The sequence below is a fragment of the Periplaneta americana genome, chromosome 2 (genome assembly GCF_040183065.1).
Source record: "Periplaneta americana isolate PAMFEO1 chromosome 2, P.americana_PAMFEO1_priV1, whole genome shotgun sequence".
Classification (NCBI taxonomy): domain Eukaryota; kingdom Metazoa; phylum Arthropoda; class Insecta; order Blattodea; family Blattidae; genus Periplaneta; species Periplaneta americana.
Genome location: NC_091118.1, coordinates 47,979,048 through 47,996,474, shown reverse-complemented (window position 1 = coordinate 47,996,474; position 17,427 = coordinate 47,979,048). Strand labels below are relative to the sequence as shown.

Here is a 17,427-nt window from a genome sequence, read left to right as displayed (position 1 = left end):
TGCCTGTGAAATGAATCCGGGGTCCAGCACCGAAAGTTACCCAGCATTTGCTCGTATTGGGTTGAGGGAAACCCCCGGAAAAAACCTCAACCAGGTAACTTGCCCCGACCGGGATTCGAACCCGGGCCATCTGGTTTCGCGGCCAGACGCGCTGACCATTACTCCACAGGTGTGGACTGCAAAATTTATGTGACGCAGTTCTGATCACCAGTAGGCCAAATAATTAGGTTAAAAAGTTGCTCATTATTGTGGCTTATAGTTATAGGTCTTCGCTATCATAATTAATTAATGCAGCATCTATTGGCTGACACACTTCCATTTCACTGACAGATACTAACCACTATATCCATCTACAAAAGGAGTGATGGTGAAGTGTTTCTATCTATAATTCGCTTAATCAGTATTAAGTCTTGTATCATGCAGTTTTGTTCCTTAGACAGCATTTGTTGGACTTTCTGTATATTTTCTCTAGTTCACTCCTTGTTTCATATGAAAGAAGTCTAAAAAATAGAATCTTATTCCGACGATGTAATGTCCCATTTTGACTATTGCGATTTCTTGCTAACTAATTAAGTTCACTCTTAGCGGAAAGACTACGTGTTCATGTGTGCATACAATTCATCTGTAATACTAGTAAATTTGACCATATAACACCTTCCCTCAAGTTACTTTCATGGGTGTGTCTGAAGGAAAGAACAATACAATCACTGTCTCTTCTATTTAGAATCATTCATACTTCTATTCTGAATTATCTGCTATCACACTTTCAATTTCTTAAGACTATGAAACTGGCATCAAGCACTTCTTTCTATCCCTTATCACAGAACGTCTTTATACTCATCCTCGTACAATGTAGATTAGACCTTGCCTCTGGAATTCCTTACCTAATGACATCAGGGTCTGCCAGACTTTATCAGAATTCAAAATTAAACTGAAAAATGTTGTCTTATTTAATGCTTTTGGGTATTGATTGTGATAGTGTTGATTGTGTTTTTTACTCTAGATTAGAATTGCAAGTTTCGTATTTATGTTCGTTAATTATTTGGCATATAATTATTTGAAGTTCGTGTGACTGCAATCTGTGTATATTTTTGTGTGGCTTTACTTTGTTTAGTGTGATTTTTCTTTTTATTTCTATTGTTGTATTTGTATTTCCGGTGGTTTGGAAGAGAAGGCCTGATAACCTTAATTACACCAGAATAAATAAATAAATAAATAAATAAAGCATAATATCGTAGAATAGAAAACACATGGACTGAGATGACATGTCACTACATTAAGAGAAAATTCTTCTTCGTATGGCGCAAAACAGATGGATAATAAATCAGTTTTAAAATATAATTTTATTTTTTCATAACTAGACAATACAAATATCCCACACGTCGCCAATAATCCAATCTTACTCAAAAATCTGATTTTCTATTAAAACTTTCCGTTGAGAAGTCTAGTTCCCATCATAACAAAAATTATTCCACATTATATCAATCCAAGTTTACAAACCACTTTTTTAAACAAAAGTATATCGTGAAGGACATCAATATAATAGCTTATACCGGTACATATACAACTTAAACTTAAAGATGTTAAATATTAAATATTCCAAATTTCAAAAAATAATATAACAAAGACTGTCCTTGTAATGCACATACAGTTAGCGTAACAGTAACAGGTACTACTACTTCAAGATGCAAACTACTAAAATGTGTAGGACTACTAAAAACGAATTCCTTTGTATACATTTACTGTTTCTATAATAAATATATTGCGTCTTTTATATAAACATCATTCATAAAACGTCGTAGGCCTACTAAGAAATAATTGTGCATTGTATGAAATCTCAGTAAGAGACATTCTACCAGGAGAATGTGGATACGTCCTGCAGAGTAATATTGCAAATATCACACGAATTGCATTCGAATTTTACTATTTAACAGCACCTACACTTTACGAAATATGATTTATCCCGCTGAGAGTTATATCGGAATACGATTAGACAACTGAACGCAGACAAAAAGTTCTTGTCACACCTGAGATATTCAAATCCAGCAATGTTCTGTGTTCACATAATCTATACCGGTCAAGTATAAATGTCGTATTCGTAATAATCATGAATATGGCAAGTTAATTCATAATTTACATTAAAATTTTCAATAGAACACACTTTATTTCGGAAGAAAATCCAAATAATAATGTCTTCCAGTATATTTCCCTGTGTATTAAGAAGTCTCGCTATATTCATAGTAAAGGGCTGACTTAATCTAACAGCTACCATTATTTTTACAATGAATCACTAATTCCTTAATATTCTTTTCGTTTACCCATAGACTACATATACATCCCATTGAATAACCTTGAAACATGTGCACCTTGAAGCCAGTTTCATACCTCTTAAAGAATCCATTCTATGAATCATCACTTATTACAGTAGAATCATCATTCATAACTCTCTTTATATAGTGTCTGTTACGAAATTGAGTCACATTTACTAGTCCACCAGTTCCGCTGTTTTAAAATCGCTGGAAATTTTTAACGATGATCAAGTGGTATTCATTTCTTCAGTACGAAGTGAAACTGAGAGTCCTATGGTATTGATTCTGACTTCATAAAAGGTTCCCAAGGAAAATGCACTGGTCTTTTATCAACAAACTGGAGACTGCTAGTGAACATACGTGGCTGTCCTCTCATCATAGGTGCAATTAATTTCGAAACAGAATTCTACACTAATAGACAACCACAATTCAGAATTAAAAAAAAACTTGTCTTTGTCAAATAATCATTTTGAAACAAAACCATTGTTTATATTTCTGCTATTAAAACAATATTCACTCAAAAAATCACTAGTAACCCTGGCAACACCCTTCATTTCAAGCATCCACTACTGTGGATTCAAATCTTAGTTGAGACAAGTTACCTGATTGAGGTTTTTTCCGGTGTTATCTCTCAATCTATTGAGATAAAGCGCTGGGTAACTTTCCGCGTTCAACTCTGGACTCATTTTGCTGGCATAATCACCTTCGTTTCACTCAGACGCTTGATAACCATCACAGTTGATAAAGCGTCGTAAAATAACAATAAAAATTTACTTAAAGCAACATAAGACAAAAGAATGGTAATTTTAATCCATGGAAGACTTTGAATTTTCGACATCTGCAACTGCCTCCAAGGAATATTGAGCTTTTAGCGCCTCTCGTCTTTTATGGATTCGTAAATGTGCCGAAAGATGACCGTATTGCGAAAAATTCTTATCACAAACTGTACAACTGAAAGGTTTCTCCCCTGAATGAATTCGTGCATGAGTAAGGAGGTTTCCACGTTTTGAAAATCCTTTCCCACAGGTTTCACAATTATAAGGCTTTTCACCAGTATGCACTCTCACGTGGGTAGTAAGATTTCCAATTTCTGCAAAACCTTTCCCACAAAAGTCACACTTGTAGGGTTTCTCACCAGTATGTATACGTGAATGCCTAACAAGTTCCATTCTTCTACAAAAAGCCTTGCCGCAAGACTCACACTTGAAGGGCTTCTTTCCAGAATGAACACGCAAATGAAGTGCAAGATTTGCGCTTTTACGAAAACTCTTTTCACAGATATCACATGAATAAGGCTTTTCTCCAGTGTGAATACGCACATGAGCGAGGTAAGTGCTTTTCGTCCAAAACCCTTTCCCACACGTTTCACAACTAAAGCGGTATTCCAATCTATGAATCCGTATGTGAGTCAGATATTCTTCTTTTCGTGCAAACCATTCCCCGCAGGTATCACATTTGTAAGTTACACCTTGTACATGAGTATGTCCAACTTCACTACGCTGCCTTGTGGGTTTATTAAAAGGAATGCTATGCGAAGAACTGCTTCCATAGTGGCCTTCATTAAGAAAGGGATATCTTGGGAGTTGCCGTTCGCTAGCATTGTGAACAGCAGCATTTTTCTCAATGCTGGTGCAACTGTCCAGCACTGTATTCCTTTTAGTACTGCTGCAACAATAAAACTTGCTTAGATTTACAGCAATAAATTAGCTATTATTAAACGAAGTCAGAACTTTAACAAATCTTCTTCTAAATTAAATCATAGAAATGTGTTCCACAAAAAGTAATAGGAGTAGCTGTCCTTCATAACTAAGAAAAATGAGACATTTAAATGCTTTAGCAAACACTTTAGTAAGATGAATATGCATAAAAGAGAATTTTCATTGTAATACATGTCATTCCCAACATATAGAAGTAATATAATAAATAATCGGATTATTACGAAATACATTGTCTTAGACTTTGGCTATAAAACAGGAATGAATTGTTAATGGATGACTATAGTACACAATATACTCTATTTAAAGAAAAAAAAAACAAAGTTACATATCACCAATAGCAGTCACGAACCAGACCTAAATACAACTCTTTGCTTCATCTAGTAGTTACAAATCTTTAACTTAAAACCTCTTACAAAATAATAAATTAAGAAAGTTGCCTAGATAATCAGATCAGGAAGTAAACTGCCAACAAAACAATTAAAAGTCAACTTTTGAAAAAAAACTCCGTATGATTTCCGAAATCATAGATAAAGCAAAGATATATATGCTGAATAGATCCAAAGACACAAACATTGCTCAAGCGTTATGTTATGTTTTATTTAACGGCGCTCGCAATTGCCGAGGTTATATCAGCGTCGCCGGTGTGCCGGAATTTTGTCTCGCAGTTCTTTTATATGCCAGTAAATCTACTGACATTAGTCTGACGCATTTAAGCACACTTAAAAGCCATCGACCTGGCCGGGATCGAACCCGCAACCTTGGGCACAGAAGGCCAGTGCTATACCAACTGCGCCACCAGGCCGATTACATGCTCAATGTCCAGTTATATTATAATATCTGGATGCAGGGTACGTGTTATTACTATAATGACTATCATCATCATCATCATCATCATCATCAGTTGACTTGACAGATTCGGATTTCATGGAGTCCAATAAATCAACTGAAGTTCAGCAAATTACATGTAATGACTAGATTAAAAAAAGTTCGCAGCATTGATTTCTTAGACAGAAATCAGCAATCTTACAGCCATGTACACTAGATTTTCTTCAAAGTAGTTCTCTTTAGCAAATTACACACGTTTGCCAACAATTGTAAAGTGTTTGGTAACATTCCTGAAAACAATTTTTCGATGTGTCTTTCAGTGCCCTTGTCTGCACTTGCAAATTGTTGTCCTATCAGAATTTTTTTCAGCCGTGGAAATAGGAAAAAGTCAGGTGGTAAGAGGTCCGAAGAATATGGTAAATGCTCCAAAACTGGGCTTGGGAAGAAAATGTTTGACCAGTAGCGATCAATGTGCTGGTACATTTTCGTGGAAAAGAAATTAATTGTGGTGATGGAGGAATGGTGATACTGATGTTGACGGTATTGATAGCAGAATGATGATGGCGGTAACAGCAGTGGTATTTGTGATGGTAGAGACTTTGACAAAAATTGGATTAATAGTAAATTCTTTATAGACATTAGTTAACATTGGAATCATATTCAATAACGGACTTACCATGGTAAGGCTGATACATCTTCTGTTACATCCTTCTTCATCCCCAGCCATACATGGGTGAACTGGGGAGATGTCTCCTTTAATACAAAATAATGATTGCTTTTTATTTTCTGTATAAAAATAAATTTTAGTACTGTAAGAAAAATCAACCTGTCTTAACAATATGAATCCATAAAATATAAATATTCTCCCCACATTATCTGAAAATTTAATCGTAATATTTTTTACCAATCAAGAACAGTAATTTCTTTGTTCAATGGATTGATATTTATAATTTTATGTAAAAATAATTTAAAAGAAGATATGCTTAAACTGGAAACATGTTCGATTACTTTCCTTGTCTAAGCATATTTTTGTTTTATTTGTTAGAACTGCACCCATGTTTTAAAATCCACACAGCATATGATACGAACAGTGTAACATTTTCGAGGTTATCAAAATGCAGGGTACGAACGAATCTGAACATTAGACACTGGGCAGAAAAGATCAATGAAGAACACCGGCAGCAGAAATTAGGACTGACTGCTAACTGGGTAACGGAACAGGTTAAAAACTTAGTTATCACGGAGGAATTAAATGGCTAACCTGTTTTGAAAAGAAGTTGATGAGAATGTAAAAAATTATCACACATTTAAAGAATGCAAGCCACTCGCCTTCCGAAACAAATATTAGAGTATCAACCAACAGTTCATAAGTATGTAGGGAGACAATAACAAGATGGATGGATGCTTTCCTATGAAGTAGAAATAGGTCAAGAGGTCTAAACCAGTCAATACATTACGAAAAATAGAATGACTCCAAAGTGAAAGTGAAAGAACACTATCACTCTTAACAGTAATATCATACATCATATCAAATGGTCCACACTTGTGGAGTAACGGTCAGCGCGTCTGGCCGCGAAACCAGGTGGCCCGGGTTCGAATCCCGGTCGGGGCAAGTTATCTGGTTGTGGTTTTTTTCCGGGGTTTTCCCTCAACCCAATACGAGCAAATGCTGGGTAACTTTCGGTGGTGGACCCCAGACTCATTTCACCGGCATTATCACCTTCATTTCATTCAAACGCTAAATAACCTAGATGTTGATAAAGCGTCGTAAAATAACCCAATGAAATAAATAAAAATCATATCAAATGCCAAATTTTGTTGCCGTGACAAAATATTCCATCACATCTTCAGGTAAAATATAATTTCCTTAAAATTAAGAATTAAAATATATTATGTATGCAATATCCACACTCACATCATCATCTGTCTTCTGTGACGAACCAGCATGGTCATCAGGTTTCACAGTCATAAAGTGGTAACCCTCACATCTTGAGGTTTCGACTTCTGATTTCATAACGTCTACATTACACTGAAAATTAGAAAAAAAAAATATCATCTTCAGTGACAGTCACTGAACGGCACATATCAATAAAATCTTTCTTGCTTTCATACCAAGAGTTATGACTCATGCTTTGTGCATAAAACAGTGTGTTGCCAATGTGTGCGTTCCAATGACACTGTGAAACTAAAATAGTTTACATTTTAGTTAACTGTTCCCAAACATTAAAAGGATCCTGTTCAACTAGTTCACCAAGAAAAAGATCGACAACCTACTGTAGTTTATAAAAAATTAAAGCCATAAAAGAGCTATGAATTGGACTTAATTTCTATATTGTTACTTTCCTTTTCAGTTTGACAAAACTGTTATAAATCATTTTCAAAAAAGTTGTTTCATTGACAAAAAAATCATTTAACTTACATCAACATTCTCCTCTTCTTTTAGAACACTTTGTTGATCATTACAAGAAGATTCTGCTTCAATTTTCACATCCAAGTATTCCTACAAAATGTTTACAACATATAACAGAAATTTCGTAGAAATTGACATGCAATATATTTCTTCCACAGTTTTTTTATATGGATATAATTATATGAACTCGCTGGCAACAAAACAAAATAATCCCCAGGAGTCAAATGTAATAAGAGCGATAACAATTTTTAGCATGGTTTCCTTTGGAAATGGCATTTGTCACAGATACAACACACATAACTTTAAAAAACATAAACCTTATGGGAGGTTTCCAAGCAAAATTTGCCAGTCAGTTCTCATCCAAGAACTTCAATGTTTCATGAACAGATGTCTGTGTGATGGCTAACACTCCAGATAGCTTTAATGGTCGAATAATAAAAATATTAAAGGAAAATAACCGCAGGATATTTTAAGTTTCATAATAAGGTTTTTCTGATTAGTGTAATGTGTAGCTAGTGGCCGATGTATGCAATGGAGGGGGAAAGGAACTGGCCACTATTATCTCCTGACCTAATTAGCTCATAAGTGGTTCCTTCTTGGTATCACTTGTGGGGTTCAGACCTGTCTTCGGACAGTTGACTAAACGACAACAATAAGGTTTTGAAAAGATCTGCAATGTCGTGAAAAATGTTGTGTCCAGATAAAAAAAAAAAAAAAAAGACTGACATAAAATGGAGTTTATCTTACATACTAATCTGAATTCAATCTAATCTAACTTGTTTAAATAAGTTACTTATGAACACTATACTGTGTAGTTATATAAAACAATGTCATTGATGACAGAGATGAGTCCGATGATTAGACATAGAATTTCCCATCATTCAGCTTACAGTAAAGAAAAAACTGGGCATTCTGCCCAAGCAGGATTGGAAGCCAAACCCAAATGTCACTCTTACTGTACTTACATTATGCTCGTTCTCTCCAATTCAACTTCAATCAAAGGAAAATTATTTACTCCCATAAAATGTTACTCATCTTATAATGACACAAAACATCTGGAATAATATTCTTAACACCATTTTTTAAATATCATTCTCTGTATCAATTTTAATAACAAATCTTTTCTTCCAAATTTGGCACTAACGCACCTATAGGGTCATGATTCAAGTCGCTGTCTGAATTAGTTTCCATTTCTAGTGGCTAGGTATCCACAGTAATATCTAGAGACGAGAATTTCATGCACATTAAAATCTCAACATATACATGCATTCATGCACTATCAAACTATAAAACACGCACGAACAAGCGGAAAATACATTGCACTTTCATTTTTGTTCCAAATTTCTTGTTTCACTTTTTTTTTTTGCAAAGTCAACAACTAACAATATTTATAAATTGGTTTCTGTGAGGTTTCTGGGCTTGTCAATCCATATGTTTTTGTAGGCAGAGAATGACCTCTCTACATCGCAAGAAGTTATGAGTGCAAATTTGAATTAAACTTTTTCTGTTATTTAGTTTCTTCTTCCTTTTCCTTCTTCACTCCTGATTCCTGAAGTTAAAATAAGGAACATAAAAATCGAGAAACTGAGGTGTCCATTCACAACCATTAAAACATGCACTTAAACTAAATATAATGTATATTATATGCATGAATAAGCTAAAAATTGCTTAAATATGCATTATGCATGTTTTTATCCCCAAAACGGCCAAAACATGCAAATATGCCAGAAAAAGCGCACATATTTCGAACCGGAAAGTAATGAAATGGATAAGTACTAAGTTTGAGCTATGTCCTATGTTCCTATAAAAACATGCATTTGCATGGAATTCTCGTCTCTAGTAATATTGTTTACTTTTGGAGACTCTTGTATTGACTCAGTTGTTTTTGTATAAGAATAACTCTATGAATTATAAAGTTGGTACATATTTAATATTAGGATTATGAATATGCGAACAGATTTATTACAGTTTTTGTAAACACGCTGAAAAGTAACAATATCAAGAGTGGAAAACAAGAACATGATAATTATGTAGTAGCTCTCTTGTTATTATGGAATGTAATATCCTCTTCCTGATGTTTCACTATCAGATTTCGTGATCCATCTGTATAAATGTGAAGGTAGTATTTATATTTGAAGCGTGCATTTCCATAATGTTGTAAGTTCCGAAACCGGGAGAATCTATTTTTTTCACATATATCTGTTGTAGGTGCCCTGTTTGACAATGTTACGAAAGGTTATGAAGAAAGTGCTGCTCCTAGTAATAAAGTAGTGCACTTTCAGGTTGTGCAAGTTACAACGTTGTGTGTACTGTATAAAACTATTTTTCTTCCTACTGTAAACTTTACAAATTGGCATTTACAACGTTCTGGAAATGCACACTTCATTTATTGAAAATTAATTCTATGACATTTGACTGAAAGAGAAATGTAGAATCATTTTTAGTGATATCCTGGAAATTTTTACATTATGTCCTGAAACCATTGACTTCGAACGAGGAATTTCATTCGTAATAGTAGATTTAGTAGTAACATACAGAAGTACAAGAGTTACACAGAAATACAATTCTGTCTTCTTTGCTCTACTTCAACAATGATTATGATTAAATTAGATTTGAAAATTAATTTGTGTAGATATTTTAAGGCCAAAAGACATTTTCCTCTTCAGGCATGATTCTGTAACTATTCACTATAAATACTCACACTGATATCCCCTTCATGTTTCACTAAGATCTGTTCACTACCGCTCACTGCAGATGAGGATTTTACTTGTGGTTTCGTGTTCGGCTCATCCTGCAAAGATATTTCGATGGTGTTTAGGTAAAGGGAGATAAGTCATAAAAATAAGTTTTAAGTTAAATGAAAATTAAATATAAGATCCTTATTGCAAATAGTTTTCTACACAAATAAAACACAACAAATGCTAGTATTACTTTGTTTTTTGTACACCCACTTACAGAATTTAACTTGTGTATTCCCCTGGGGAACAAAACTCCATTTGCACAAAGAATGATTCGACTTAATCCTCTTTACCCGAACAGCATCGATTTAATTTCACAATAATACCAAACATCGTTCATCAGACTGTATAACGATATACCGATTCTGAAATAATAGCTTTAAGATTCAACATTATTAGGAGTGTGTGCTCGTTTCATACAGGTGATCATTCCAGGTTTTCTCCCAAACTTCAAGATCCAGAACTTCTACTACAGAATGATACAAAGTCGAGATGAGGAGAGGTAAGAGAATGCGTAAAAAGATGAGTGATAATAGGAAGAGAAGGAATAAGAATGAAGGATGAAGAAGCACAATACACGATAATACAGTACAATATATGTACGATGATGATGATGAGGAGGAGGAGGAGGATGAGGAGGAGGAAGAGGAGGAGGAGGACGACGACGACGATAAGGAGAAGGAGGAGGAGGAGTAGGAAGGGAATGAAGAGGACGACGATTATGTGATAAGGCACATGACATGTGATGTCATGTCATGTCATCTCATATGACATGCATGCGATACAATATGAGTCCACTGTTGTGGAGTAATGGTTAGCATGCCTGATCGTGCAACAAGCGGGACCGAGTTCAAATCCTGGTTGGGACAAGTTACCTGGTTGAGGATTTTTCCGGAGTTTTCCCTCAACCCAACAAGAGCAAATGCTGGGTAACTTTCGGTGCTGGACCCTGGACTCATTTTGCCAGAATTATCATATTCATATCATTCAGACGTTAGCTCTTTACATTGCTTCCCGTGTTCATAAAGTGAAAAAGAATAAATTCATCGCAGAAATTATATTTTAATTGTGAGAACTATGAATTCTCTAATCATAAAATGTCACAAAATTCTTTCTCTAAGCACCTATCCTGGTCGAAGCTAGATTAGATTAGATTGTGTTCTGGAAACCATTCGCAATAATAAGGACTTTTATGCCCAGATCATCGATGATTTTGCTGCTAAAGAGAGGAAAATTGCTTTGGTCTTCAAATATATTTAGATGAGTTGGCTGCTATCAGTTTTATACCATATATATATATATATATATATATATATATAAATTTGTATTATTTCTTCCTCACATAAAATTCCACAGCACGCCACTGACACAGCCAATCTAATTATTGCGTGTAATGTTGACACCTAGAAATCCTTTTTCTTATACTGATTTACATACATATTTATTTCAATTCAGTTTTTATATTCCTCCATTGTTTAATAAAAATATTACCGTATTACACTACTGGTAATTTAAGAGTATCTGGGACAGCATATAAGCCACCATTTCATTCAACTAATTACCACTACAAGAAAATATTACTTATTTTTCTACTCTCTCTTTTCTCTCCTTTTCTTATCTTCAAAAAAAATACGGAATGAGTTCAAATCTATTAATTTAAATCACAGCATTTACCAACAAAACTTGTTAAAACAAAAGGCATACCAAGAAAGTACATTCTAGTAAAATAAAGTCTGCTGGAAAATTATTGCAGAACCAATATGATTCTGTTTTTACACTTAAAATAAAAATCAGAACATATATTAAACCAAAACTTACCTCAGCCTCACACTTCACCACAGAAAGTGGGTCAATTTTCTGTTTCACATCGTAACATTCAGCAGTCCAAGAAGTGGATTCCCCACAGCAATCAGTTTCCTCTTTGAGGAGATCCATTACAGCTGCAACATCATAATTATATTTCGCTAAATTAGTACCAGCCACATAAACTATAGTACCGGGGAGCATTTGCGTCACTTTTTATGCAAAAAAGTCACAAATCTGTTACAGAGTAAACATCTTATTGTAAACTGTGTGTACCTTCACTACAATATGCATGCACACATTGCACTTTCAGACACTTTTTTATATTGCCACTAATTCAGTGTTCTAACGAAGGGTTCTAACAGAAGCAAAACTTGATAGTATCAATGAATCACTTGAACGTTCTCCTAATAAATATTTACGTCGTGTTCTACAAGACATATGTGTATCAAAAATTTCAGCCCATACAGCTACTAAACTTATTGAAACCTTATGGAGTTACCTTAGTCCAAGAATTACGACCGCAAGATAACGAAAGTCGAGTGATTGACGGTAAGATTATTGTTGATCCACATTTAATCATTTTCTCTGATGAGACATGGTTTCATTCACGTGGTTATGTATGTTCACAGAACAATAAATTTTGGTGCACAGAAAATCCGCTATTAATTCACGAAGTTCTCATGCATGATTAAAAGATTGGTATGTGGTATGCCATAAAAGCAAATCGAGTGATAGGACCGATATTTTTTGAAGATACTGTAAATTCAGGGAGGTATCGTACGCAGATACGCGTACAATTTTTTGAACAATTATGTGATAATGACAGACAACATGCATATTTTCAACAAGATTTTGCCACAGCCCATACTGCAGATGCTTCATTGGAGGCTATAAGAAAGGTTTTTGATGACAAAATTATTTCTACAGGGTTATGGCCAGCACGTTCCCCAGATCTTACTGCGTGCGATTATTAGTTGTGGGGAACCCTAAAAAATAGTCTATATAAATACTCACACACCATCAATGAACTGAAACACAATATAAGAACAGAAATTAGGAGGATAACGAGAAAAGAACTTTGGCGTGTGAATTCAAATTTCTTCAAAAGATGTCGGGAATGTCTGAATGCTAATGTACACCACTTTAAGCAAGTACTGTAACACCGGTTAGTCAAATAAAATGATGACTGTGTGCATGCCATTAATTAATAAAGTTATATGAGTGCAATACACCGGAGATTACGGATCTAAAGTGCCGTGTTTTACCTGCGCTCTACAGGCTTACTCCTGCCCGCATTCTTCGGATCAAGCGTGACGCGACCGCACTGTATTTTTGCTCCACAGGAAATAATACACACCCGTATTTTATTCACAGATTTAGGCTATAGTACCATTTTTGATCCAGGGAAAATACTCGTCTTTACTGCAAAAACGGCCTGAGAATCGCCTTGAATTGATATACTTTAACTTATGCAAGGTGAGGATAAACGAAGTTTTACGCCAATATTTACTCGAATCTGCCAACACAAATATTATAGCTGTTTTTTTTTTTTTTTTTTAAGATGGGACATGACATTAGCATTGCGATCGGAAAAACAAGTGAATATCACATAGTGTGCGAGCCTTGTTGTTATGGTAACAAAGGCTGTGTTGCCAATATTACACTTCCCACGTGTGAATGCTCAATAGCTCTTTTGGGGCATTCGTTGTGCACACAATATCAGTTATTAATATGTTTTGTGTTTCATTCTCTGTCGATTTTTCTATTGTTTTATACCTTCGTGTCAACGGTCAATATTAATTTTTTAACGTCGACCATCTAATGTCAGTAGAACCTTACATCAGCTGAGCGCGTGGTCGTCCACTTTGGTAAAGTAGTGTTGTACGTAGTTCCAAGTACGGCCGCTTAACTGTAATGTCCCATCTTTCGAGAAAAAAAAAGTATAAGTGCCGCCCTTTCTACTTTCCCCGATATATATCAAAGTCTTCTGTTCTGATAATAAATCTGCACAAAGATAAAGAAAATGTCTAATCAAGTTAAAATTAATAGGTCACTCACCGTTTTATGAATGATAGAATTCCATGAAGAGAAATAATAAAATTACAAGGGCTAGTCTTCTCATGTTCATGTACGCGCTTTACATGTTCAAAATATATCACTTTACATGTTCATAATACACCACAAAAATTTATCTCGCTGCTTTTACGAAGTTATTTACTTAACGATATCCAGTATAAATACAATATCCATACATTACGTGAAACTATATGACTTTCAATAAAATAGGTTTCTGAATATCACACCTAAACAATATATAAAATGTTCAACAATTCACGTTATATAATTCATAAATATTTGATGACATTGTTATGAAATTGTTAACACAACATTTATGTCTACGTGACACATAACTCTTTCCGTTATTTGCGATGACACACATAGAAATAGAACGACAATATGTAATCAAATATGCTGTGACTTGTCACGATTTTTTTTATGAACTACCGACGACCTCAAGACCGTATTTCATGAATTCAGGCAACTCAATTCATTTTCTTACAATGGCATTACATTGAATCTTCAGCTATCCTATTGCAATGAAATCGAAATATGAAAGAAAGTTTCCGTGTTTGTATAGGTCCCGTAGCCAGTTTGCGGTTGAAAGTAGCGTAGACAAAAAAACTGAGGTAGATAGGGGGTCACCAATTAAAAAAATTGCCTACAGAATCAGTTATTATTCATTGTCATACTCCGCTTATTCCAACAGAACTCGCGCATATAAATATGAAGGTCGCTGCATAACGTGTTTAATATAATAACATAAAAAACAACAAAGACTTAGCTACTGCTTGAGGGGTGGTACCTGCACTGCGACTTAGTAGACCTGTCGCTCGCACATTTCATCTAGATGCATTCCCAACGCACGTCAGCTAACTGCAATAAGGTTAATTGAATATTCAGGTTTTTAGCAAGCAAACCTACTCGAGATTAGATGAGAGCCCTCTGAGTGTTGCTATCTGGTGATTGAAGAATGTACGGTAATGAATAATTAATGGAAAGATGGTGATGATGCCTAGCATGGATAAAAAGAGAACTCAGAAAAAGTCCCCAACTGCAATTTGTCCACTACAAATGTCACTGGCTTAACAAAGACTTAAACATCAGCAGGGTGCAATCCCCCCCCCCCCCCGTTGGAAAGTTATCCTCCTCATAAATTCATATTAACATTCCTGCAAGGGATAACTTCTACCCCCCCTCTTACAAAATATAATTGTTTTAATTCGAGTATACTTTAAAAAGTACAGTATAAAGTAAGCAAAGATAATAATATTGATGTATTATCATCACCGGCACACTGGCAACAATCAATAACTTAGGAATTACACATCTTATCTTAAGCCTGCTCGTGGATATAATCAGTGCTGTAATGGTAATTTTTTTCTTGGCCATACACCCCATCCCTTGTTTTCTCCCTTGAAATATATTTTACTCTTCTCTCTCTATCTCTCCAATCATTTAATGATTTTTTAATGTTAAAAAAGAAATAAAGAAATTGTTTTGCTTTACATTTTAATAATTGTACAAGCCTGATTTAAAGAATACACCATGTAGCACCACCGTAGATGCACCAGCGGCGGATTTTCAGGGAAGGCAATGGAGGCCGAGCCTCCCCTAATATTTTACCAGAACACAATATGGCAGTAATAATTTCAGCTGAATTAAGATCACAGACAAGTTACAGCAAATGACGAACATTTTTCCTTTTATATTAATTTTATTATTCACTACGACTAAGATGTAAGTTATGTAAAGTCGACCACATTCTGTTGGTGATGCCCGCTCGCTATACTGTACATAGTACAAATAATTCGTACTGAAAAAAAACAGCGCTGTAACCTGTATAGTCGACATCTAGCAGCCTGCAGTGTCTATGTGAGAGCGGGAGAGAGGAGTCGGCTACATGACGCTACTCCCCGGTAACCATGACAACAGCAGTTCAACCAATAAGATAGCTGGTTAGAAGAGTGTTTAAACTTGACTAGAACGCGCGAAGGGAGCCGATTTGGAGACGTACTACCCACCGCTGACAAATAGTCAAGGCCGGTTTCGGCTGTATTCAGAAGCTTTCTCTCTTTCTCTCTTCTTGGTTTTAGAAAATTGAGTCACGTGTTGTTAGTTTTCTCTCCCTGCGTAAAAGTTTTCATTTATGTTGTTAGATTTTCTCTTGTTTGCAGGTGTTCTTGTTATTTTATTCTTTTGTGTTATGAGATGTATTCACTTATACAGTATTTTAAATATATCGAGAGTTTAGAAACAAATGCAGATTTGTCTCTAGCTTCTTCTAGTAGCAGTTATTCAGTATGTTGTGGCCTATTTGATCGGTTTGCGAAGAAAGAGGAACGTCCAGTTAATTTGCTGTAAAATTAGGCTATGTAATAGTAATCAGCAAGCCCCGGATTCTTAGGTTCGAATCAAATTTTTTGCTATCTCGTTACTCTCGAAATATTGTTTTTCTTGTTCGTTTTATGTAGCAAAGAGTAACATTCTTAAATGTAATATGACCTAAAAAGACCTAATTCGTAGGTTAGGACTTAAAGTGTCCCAAAGAGTGGCAATCTTTACAAAGCCGTTGTAATATATTAACAGTATGTTGTTTATATTTATTTTTTTCCCTAAAATCATGTAAATTCCTAAACATAAGATTTAAAATCCTAAAACATAAATTGGAAAACCTAATTTTAATTTCTTAAAATCTATAAATTCTGCGCTTGGTAATGAGGTATGTCACAGGCCTTATATTTGTATATTCTCATCATTCACGTCTTGGCTTCCTCAACTTTCAAACCCAGCGTCCGCTACTGAGATGCACACTTGTCTCGATGAATCCTGGAGTGTGTATTTGCAGCACTTCTTATTTTTCAACCATTTTTTTATATAATTCTGGATTCTAGTGCTGCAGAGATGGACAATTTTTGTTTATGAACATCAAACAAAATACATTAGAAACAGCAAGAGACAATCTAAAATCTGTACAGATTTCCGCATACAAAACTTAGGCACCCATATGCTATATGGCTCCATACAGACAAAATTTTCTTTTCCCCATACGATTAATTAAAAAAATTGTAGATTCCCATACAATGTATGACCCCATATGGCCTCCATGACAGCACTGGATATAACTATTATTAAGATCAAGATGCAAGACAAGCAACACAGTGCGACCAAGCGTTGAGACGTATCGAATGAGGATAATAATAATAATTTTATGGGTGGTATTCTCTATCTAGTATTCTATCCCCTCCCTCATTAGAAATCTTAATTCGCACCCTGACTGTATGCAAAGAAGAAGGCAGGTTAGTGTATTAGAGACTGAATTTTTATATAATGAATTCTTCTTCTTTACTGCAAGCAAGGCCTGTTATGCCTCAAATGGCTGGACACACCAGCGTGTCTTCGGATGTCCCAGATTTCTTTATATAATGAATCAAAGAAATTAATCACATCTCTAACCTTTGAGACACTACATGTGCACCAGTGCGTATTGGAATACGTCTACGTCATCAGGTGTTAAAGGTGTATGAGGATTTGATCAATAAGGTGCAGTGAAAATGACAAGA

The 17,427-nt window shown here is 35.0% G+C and overlaps 1 protein-coding gene across 3 annotated transcripts; it reads right to left on the bottom strand.

Annotated features, from left to right (window-relative positions):
• Nucleotides 1–278: 278 nt before the first annotated feature.
• LOC138693203 (zinc finger protein 501-like) lies at nucleotides 279–14,256 on the bottom strand. Of its 3 annotated transcripts, none has more exons than XM_069816957.1 (7): nucleotides 13,865–14,256; nucleotides 11,819–11,940; nucleotides 9,964–10,053; nucleotides 7,272–7,352; nucleotides 6,768–6,881; nucleotides 5,529–5,605; nucleotides 279–3,974 (listed from the first exon to the last, which is right to left on the bottom strand). In XM_069816957.1, exons 2-7 carry the CDS (start codon nucleotides 11,933–11,935, stop codon nucleotides 3,116–3,118), a joined length of 1,338 nt encoding a protein of 445 aa, XP_069673058.1. In that variant the 5' UTR covers nucleotides 11,936–11,940; nucleotides 13,865–14,256; the 3' UTR covers nucleotides 279–3,115. The 3 variants fall into 3 exon arrangements, with proteins under 3 accessions (XP_069673058.1, XP_069673069.1, XP_069673079.1); XM_069816968.1 differs by having other exon boundaries at nucleotides 279–3,971; XM_069816978.1 differs by lacking the exon at nucleotides 7,272–7,352.
• Nucleotides 14,257–17,427: the final 3,171 nt, after the last annotated feature.